The sequence below is a fragment of the Perkinsus marinus genome (assembly GCF_000006405.1).
Source record: "Perkinsus marinus ATCC 50983 genomic scaffold scf_1104296960410, whole genome shotgun sequence".
Lineage (NCBI taxonomy): Eukaryota > Perkinsozoa > Perkinsida > Perkinsidae > Perkinsus > Perkinsus marinus.
In genome coordinates, this window is record NW_003206160.1 from 58108 (window position 1) to 66348 (window position 8241).

General features: G+C 47.8%; 5 protein-coding genes across 5 annotated transcripts in view; 1 reads left to right on the forward strand and 4 right to left on the reverse strand.

Annotated features, from left to right (window-relative positions):
• Pmar_PMAR019638 (hypothetical protein) overlaps positions 1–371 on the reverse strand; it is a gene marked incomplete at both ends in the record, with an annotated part of 495 nt that extends 124 nt beyond the window's left edge. Inside the window, 3 exons of the mRNA XM_002772742.1 lie at positions 1–18; positions 63–172; positions 225–371. Of these exons, the coding sequence (XP_002772788.1) occupies positions 1–18; positions 63–172; positions 225–371 (275 nt within the window). The remainder of the gene's footprint in view (positions 19–62; positions 173–224) is intronic.
• Positions 372–425: 54 nt separating this feature from the next.
• Positions 426–705, reverse strand: Pmar_PMAR019639 (hypothetical protein; the record flags this gene model as incomplete). The annotated part of the gene is made up of 3 exons (XM_002772743.1): positions 426–500; positions 547–616; positions 665–705. 3 exons carry the CDS (start codon positions 703–705, stop codon positions 426–428), a joined length of 186 nt encoding a protein of 61 aa, XP_002772789.1.
• Positions 706–2384: 1679 nt separating this feature from the next.
• On the reverse strand, positions 2385–3734 carry Pmar_PMAR019640 (Hexokinase-7, putative; the record flags this gene model as incomplete). Its single annotated transcript, XM_002772744.1, has 1 exon — positions 2385–3734. Exon 1 carries the CDS (start codon positions 3726–3728, stop codon positions 2385–2387), a length of 1344 nt encoding a protein of 447 aa, XP_002772790.1. The 5' UTR covers positions 3729–3734.
• Positions 3735–5334: 1600 nt separating this feature from the next.
• On the reverse strand, positions 5335–6130 carry Pmar_PMAR019641 (60S ribosomal subunit protein L24, putative; the record flags this gene model as incomplete). Its single annotated transcript, XM_002772745.1, has 6 exons — positions 5335–5474; positions 5512–5611; positions 5658–5726; positions 5774–5840; positions 5884–5969; positions 6050–6130. The coding sequence occupies 6 exons, from the start codon at positions 6128–6130 to the stop codon at positions 5335–5337; spliced, it is 543 nt and encodes a 180-aa protein (XP_002772791.1).
• Positions 6131–6510: 380 nt separating this feature from the next.
• Positions 6511–7349, forward strand: Pmar_PMAR019642 (ubiquitin-conjugating enzyme, putative; the record flags this gene model as incomplete). The annotated part of the gene is made up of 4 exons (XM_002772746.1): positions 6511–6661; positions 6893–7026; positions 7077–7198; positions 7259–7349. The coding sequence occupies 4 exons, from the start codon at positions 6511–6513 to the stop codon at positions 7347–7349; spliced, it is 498 nt and encodes a 165-aa protein (XP_002772792.1).
• Between the last annotated feature and the right edge of the window lie 892 nt (positions 7350–8241).

Below are 8241 nucleotides of genomic sequence, written 5' to 3' on the forward strand. Positions count from 1 at the left end.
GGCTGGACCACTGACGTCCTGAATGAGTTGATGGACACCACATCCATGCTTATCACTCCCACCTGGTCACAGTGCCGGTAATAGTGACAAGCTGCCCGAGATTGCCCATGCGGAGATCGCGCAAAGAGTGTCTCTGTTCCACGTTGTAGAAGGACACACTGAAGCGGTTGGTCTGAGAGCAGTACCGCTCAGTAAGCACTAACGAGGCGTTCCATCGAGGCCACCTGGAGGGCCCATTGAGCGATCTCTGCCGAGATGCTGACGATGAAAGTCTGCAGAGCATTGACTAGGTTGGGCTCCAACTTGAGGTAGTGCTTGGCGATCACATTACGCAGGTCCAAGGGGTCGAAGTCCAAGTTGTCCCCTTCCATTCTGAGCCGATCACCCGTCGCAAGATATCCACACTGATACTTTAGTTACACGACTTACTCAGAGAACTTCTCAAAGTGGGTATAGTCGATGAAAAGAGTATGCATTTCCTCAGCACGCATGCGACGAACCTGACCACGATTAGCGTTGAAGCTAGAGGTTACGACGAAAGCCCACTTGAGTAACATAGGCCGGCTCAGCATCGTCAGCATTGTTTTTGAATTTCATGAGGAACTCGACAAAGTACCTGAACGGACCGAAGCTGATCGAAGCTCAAGCCGGGCGGGTGGAGGACCTCTCTATGGTAGCTCCCAAGGCTTGGTCGATATCGGCCATGTTGTTCAATGCGACTGAGTGTAAGTGCTGGATAGAGACTCCCAGTAAACAGTATTAACATCATGATGAACACGAGGCAATAGGGAGAAAACAGCACAGTAACAGGCATGAAGCATTAATGAGGCCGTTCAGTTAAGGTAACAGGTGAGTCGAGATACATGCTGTAGGAAAGACAATAAGATGGCAATTACTGATCGACAGGAGCTGTTCCTGCGCCCAAGCCATCGATACTTCGTGCCGTTCAACTGAGGAATACCATAACATCTCCAACTATGTTGCTGATGCTAAAGAGAGGCGCTCTGGAGAGTGATAGCCCTTGAGGTATAGAGAAATGCCTGCTCTTAGTGTAAGGAGGCGTGTACTGGTCGACACAGACTTCTCACGTGTGCTGCTTGATTCAACGGCCGATGCTGCATTTCCAGACGACAGCGGTGCACAGATTGAAACTTCTTTGGACCACGGCATCGTCGACTGTACGACATACGAGATAGACCACCTGATCGTTGAAATCGGAGCCATCATCCTCCAGAGCCGTACGAACGAAGCTGACATCGACACAGCCTCAGTGAAAGCATCAGCCAGCGTCTGTAGAATGAGCTGTGACAAATATCTACACCTTTTTCACCTCAAGTTGAAATAATGGAACTTCGATATAAAACCCATATAAATCCTTGAAATCCATTCAACTTCAATCAGGAATGCACCTCAAATTCGGACGTCCCCTGCTTGAGAATATTCAATTCCAATTCAAGATCACTAAATACACATAACTTCGAATAGGTCCGAAATTGCCATCTCAATTTAGAAACGGGGGGGGGGGGGGTAACTATTTCGAAACTTGAGATTAATTTCGAAAAACATCGAGTCGGTAAGTCATGGTGAACCGACGAAACGAGCCGTTTTCAACAGTAGTTATCACGAAAATGATCTCTACGACTATGTAAATGCAACGCCTAAAATGGGCTTGAACAGCAACTGGCACGGAAAGAGGTACGAAAGATCCCCTATTTGCCAAAGTCTTACAACCCACTAAGACGATCTGTAGTACACTAGCTTTTTCACCACCAAGTAAATCACACGAATAATACGCCACTGATGCTCAGCTTGAGAATTTCTCGCCAAGAATATAACAGAGTCAATCCAGTAGAATGGGATGAAATCGGCAACAACACCACTGAGTATTAACAGAAGCTTCCAACACAACATGACGACCACATTGTGAGATAATGATGCATGTACGGTCTCTAGTGACACCATACACGTTAGATGATAGCTAACGATGATGCTTCATGAAGGATCGCAGAAGCAGTAGTGCTAGTTTTACATAACTCTCTACTATAAACAAACAGATGTCCAGCCACTAGAAGAATCACCAATGCTATGTAAGTGCTTAACAATACTAGAGGCAGCAACGGTAATTCTCAAAGGAACGGACTGAGTGCAGGAGGCAGGTAACTCAACCATCGCCTTTAAAGATAGGGCAAACATCCGATGACGACGATGATCATAGTGCTACCGTGTATAGATAAATTATACGAGTACAGTATAGCATACACCCGTTCAAGAGTGGTCATCAATAACACTGATCAGGGTAATGCAAACCATCGTCATAGTTGCAACTGACCAACACTGATAACCACTCCTTAACGGTACAATAACCGACTACTCGTAAGAACAACTTAACGAGAGACGGCAGCGGCTACAAGAGCAGCACCAACACCAGAGCCATCACTGCTGTGGACTGTATGCACTAACGAAGCGGCCGACTTGCCGATGATCATAGCAAAGGCATCATCCAAACGCTGAGGATAGCGATAACCCTTCTGATATAGGGAACCATCAACACCAATAGTCAAAGACCTAGGCATTCCATGAACAATGCAAACCTCACGCATGTGACGCTTCTCATTGTCCATGATATCGCACTTCTGAGCAACAGCCGAAAGAGCAGAGGCACAGAGACGAGCGCTACGCTCAAGAACAGCTTCACCAATACCACGGAAGACTGTCATAATAACCTCATCATCGCAACCGAGGTTCTCCCCTTCCAATGCGGCGCACACGTACTTCGTATCGAGACCCGACTCGTTGAGGAAGTCAGGCAAGTGAGCTGAGTAGCCCTTGAGGACATCACGGGTGGCCAAACGAGTCAATTCGCCCAAGTACATACCGGAGATGGTCTTCTCAAAGTACTGCTTACCCATGTTGGGGGAAGCCTTGTCTACAGCCTCATCATAGCAGTTAAGAACAGAGGGAACCTCCTTGAAGTTGTATCCACCCCACTCAGTGTTGACGACCAAGTTGCCAAGAGTAGGGTCAGAGTAAGCAGCATTGGTACCAGTACCAATGATCATACCAACACGGCAAGTACCACAACCCTCGAACTCATAGGAGCAAGTCATGAGAGTTCCCACAGTATCGTTACACAGAGCAGCGACGTAGATCGGAACACCCTGCTCCTCGAAGGCCTTGTTGAGCAACGTAGCAGGGTCCTCACCAACAACACCAGTAGCAGAGAAACCCTTAGTCCACTCGATCAACTTGCCATGGTTTATAGCAGACTGGCTCATGGGGAAAGAGAATGTGAAACCAGCAGGCATAAGATCGTCATCATGGAATTTATCAGTGAGCTCCTTAGCAGTGGCAGCAATGAATCCGAAGAGATCCTCAGCAGTGCCACCCATAACATCATGAGGGATGGGTTTCCTGTTCTCGGCAATCTCAGGTTGCTTCTCGGTGCTAAGCACAACACGTAGAACTCTCAAATTGGTTCCACCAAGATCAAGGGCGTAGTAGATGCCAGCCTCATGACCACGAGGGAGCACATTAATGTGAGAGGTAAGCATCTTGACGCTAGATGCCTCAGAAGGGGCACCAGCACCCTGACCGGCCTCCCAACCGAGCTTCATCTCCTCCAGGAAGTCGTCCTTAACCTTAATCATCACCTCCTTGGGAGTTTCGAACTTGGCGACCGCTTCCGTCAGACGATCGGAGATGTCGCTAGGAAGCGTGGTAGAAACCATTGTTTCGAGGGGTTCGTAAAAACTGCGACCCAGTTTTGTATTGGAAACTTCACAGCTAAAACGCTTGTCCAGGGCGGAGCGAAGCACAAGAAATAAATTACGTGAAAAACATCACCACCTCGAATCGTGCCCGGGTCAAATAACGTCGAACTTACACCGATTCCTACAGCTTCTACAGCGTCACTTAGCCAAGCAGTCTGGCAAGCAGAATCCGGCTAGCCTAGACTTTCATATTTTGGCGCAGCACATGCATTCCGTGGAAACAGAGTGCTAATCCATGTTCAACGAAGTCATCGTTCTTCGACAACAACTGAATCGTGTGAACATAATTTGATATCAATTCCATCGTAGGGGATGAGGAGGTAAACGAGTCTTCGAGGGAATACCGTGACGTAGCTAGCGAGTACTATGACAACGCTACACACATCGGTTCGAAAAGTGCAGTTATAATATTATAGTCGATTGGGCTACATCATTAGAACGCTCACGAACTGTGTAGAAAGTCACGTTCTCAGTGCCTTGCACTAATCGCTGTTGGTGTATGAAGGAAATTTGACTTCAGCTCCCTTCTATGACTGTCTCTTGTGTTGCAGTAGGATTTCGCGACAAGCTGCGCTAAAGACAGTTCCTTCATCACGTCATTATATGAAGCCGTTTGTCTGTGTGTACTATCGAAGCCGTACTCATCCTGTTGTATGAGGCAGCACTCATCAAGTCAGCTACTATCACTCAAAAGGCACTTGGCCCAGGGACTTTTCAGACTGGCTCAGGGAATACTTTCTATGACACAACTCTCGATACAGCTAGTGGTAACGCCAGAAGCTCATCCGGTATAAGCCTTACAACCACTTAGAGCAGAGTATGCGACTGTTGAGAAAGCACATACAACTAGATTGGATTTTCATATGTCGTCGACATAATTTCGATCAAAGGAGGAGGAGGAGGTAGGACTTCTAAGTCGCCTCAAACGGCCTTGCCAGCGTTTCAGCGTCCTCCCAGGAACGAACCGAGGCCACAAACTGGTCTGCGATCATGCATCTAGTCTCCGCATTCAACTTGCTGAATTCCACACCGGCAGAGTCCGCGAGCTATGCATATACGAAATAGTCATTGAAAATGCACTCCTAGGGGCCCATCATCATCTTGATTGGAAATACCGGCAGACCTTCCCGCATAGTGCAAATAGTATTACCTGTCCTTGAAGGAGCTATTCCTGTCAAGAGCTCTGAAGTGCCTCAATAATGACTTTTTCCGACACGTCTAGGATTTACTCTCCCACATATTCCGAGGACAACGACTCCCTATGACCCTCTCACTTTCCCCCACGTACATATCTCGATCAATTCATCACAAAAATAACCATTGCCAGACCAGGCTTCCGAGCAGTCTTATTAGCCCCCTTATGATCGAGACCGACTCGGCAACTCCTTGCATGTCTTTTTCGTCGGCATCAACACCAACAACAACACTTCAAGCCTCGTCCAATAGCCCAACTCAAGAGCCTCTTAGAAACCAGTAGAAACCCTACAGTTGTAATATGACGTTAAGGTTGTTGTATAGTAAGTTATGACGTATCCACACGGTTTGTTGCAGCTCCCTTCACCATCTAGTCCGAATCGGAACCACCATCGACATCCATCCTGTGGACCTTCTCGGTTTGGCTGGGCACAGCTCCCTCCTTGCGCTTGAGCTCCTCCCGACGCTTCATCTGGTCCAGCTTGGTAATCGGCTTCTTGAGCAGCTCCCCTGAGCACAGGCATGCCTTCATGAGCCCTAGCCTCACCAACACTACTACCCTGCTTGGCGATCTCCTTCTCAGCAAGGTGGATGCGGACCTTCCTCTGTGCGGCCAGTCTGTTCTTCTGGAACCTCTCCTTGCGTACCTGATACCAGGAGCGTAACCTTCCTTCTGTAACCTGCGGAAGCTACCGTTCTAATGCGATCGACTATCTTCATGGCTCGGACCGTCTTCACCCACAAGTCACGGTCGTATTTGACCTAAACATTTAACCGCATCCATACCACACCACGGCCACATCTCCTACAGGAGTATTCCTCTTCTTCTCGAAGTCGAATGTCGAGTCGGTAGTCATCTCCTTACCATGAGCGGCCCTAAGAAAGATATATTCCCTACTTAGGAGACTGGTGCCCTCACCTATACGCCTTCGTCCAGGCTGCCTTACGAGGGTTGTGCTTCCGCTTGAAGTGACGATGACACTTCGATCGACAGAAACGGAAGATCTACCCAAAAGCCGAAACGCCCCGTATGACCCTTCTACTACTACTACTACTACTACTACTACTACTACTACTACTACTACCTTGCCGTCATTCCGTACGAACATTACCCCATGGCCAGGGTAGATGTTGCTACTGCAGTACCAACACTTCTCGATACGCATACTACTGAAATAAACAACAAGCCAACTGACGATGAGCAAAGCGAATACTAGTACAGCAGTCGAGAGCGTGAGGCATTGTAAGCGACTACAGAGCGTCTGGAGCGTATGGCAGGGCTTACCCTGCTACATTCCATGAGGACTTGGGCGAGCGCTAATTACTCTGACGGAGCGAAACCATCAGGATTGCATCTTTTTGCATTTTAACTGTCGAGCCTACTCCCAACTACGGAGTAGGCTACTATCACTGTTCAAGAGCTATAGTCAGCTAGTTTCGTAGTTCCTGGCAACACTGATACATTCCTGGGCTCTGTTCATCATAACGGGTTTTTACTGTGGCCAGCATCCTGAGTTGGTAGTAATACACAAGTTTGTTCGGGAGTATGTCAACCGTCGCTCGTCGACGACTAATACGGGACTTGAAGAAGCTCCAACAGGACCCTCCTAGTGGTGTTAGTGCAGCACCGACTACGGATGATATCATGAGATGGACTGCAGTCATGTTCGGGCCGGAAGATACCCCATGGGAAGGAGGTACGAGGGAAGGACCAGTGTTGGAGGAATATATGTTCCCTTTCCTCATCCGTAGGAATTTCCTCACTAACTATAGTACGATTTACAGTTGAAGTGCTCAGAAACCAATAAGAATCTCCCGAAATTTCCTCAGAATTTCCACATTGCCACCGACACATGTAGTTGACCATGTGCTCTTTTTCCCACACTGCATAGGGCGCAGTAGCTTGAGCCACTCGGTGGCGCTTGAAGGTACATTCCAACTGGAAGTCACATTCAGTGAGGAATTCCCGACCAAACCGCCTCGGGTGCGGTTTCTGAATCCAATGTTTCATCCCAACATCTACACCAACGGCGAGATATGTCTCGACATTCTGCAGAACCAGGTATGAATCTTCCGGCTGCGGTACATGCGGGCTACTGTGTTCCTCTTCAGTGGTCTCCTATATACGACATAGCAGCCATCCTAACGTCGGTTCAGTCATTGCTATGTGATCCTAACCCCAACAGTCCAGCGAACAGCGAGGCAGCCCGATTGTGGAGCGAGAACCGGCGAGAGTAGTACTATGAGAGAACCACTACTGCAAACGACGGCTTTTCCACCTTAGTAGTGCTCAGGTATAACCTCAAGGTAGTGCAGTGTGTCGAGGATTCTTGGGCGGTCGCTGATGAGCTAACTAAGGATATGAGCGATATTGATGACGATTAGTAGTAGTTATACAATAAATGCACAATAGCTGTATTATTGCTTCCAACTTCACTTGACGTGGTTGCTGATAGTTTTTCGTTGGCCTCTGGTGATGCAGCAGTTAATCGTGTTTATTGTCAGTGAATTGTATACGCCTTCGTGTCGGGCTGCTCATCGCCTCTCGTCGCCTGTGAGTGCTCAGCAATGCAGAGCTGAGCTCAGATGCTGAGTCAGCATCCCAGCGAACGATTGTGCGGGATTCCGAAAAGCATCCATATTTACCAGTTGTTCATTTAGAACGCCTAGTAGGTTACTTCGTTAATCGCATCTGGACCAGTTTTTTCATTGGCCTCATCGATAAGGGATGGCTCCGTTGGCCAAAAATCGCCTCGAAAGCGACAAGATGGAATTTATTTGATGAAGACGACCCAGGTTCGAACCCTGGCTCAGGTATATATCGACTTTTCAAAGCTGATTTTCAGTGAAGCTCTTCTGAAAAACCGCGAAAATTGCAAAATCTGTCAACGAAGCCATCCCTTGTCGATGAAGCCTACACAGTACAGGTTGCTTTCTCCATGATCATCTCAGCATTTTCCTGTTTCTGCTCGATACGTCTAGCCCGGTGACACTCTGTCGTACCCAATTTTTCCGAACCACTGTACATATGAACAACTACATGAACTAGTTTTAAGGAAATTCGCTTCTATTTTCGCCCGATAGTGTCTTGTGGATAACAGCACAAGTCAATCGGAGGCTCTGTGCTGATCTCGCAATTGGTGGTAGTCTTTGGTCATATTTGATGGTGTTTCTCTCGATTCCTCCTAACTCTGTGTTTTGTCAATACCTGGTTGAGAGTTTTCGGGTCGAAGATAGAAGATAGAGATAGCGTTGATGATAAGTTCATCGCAACACA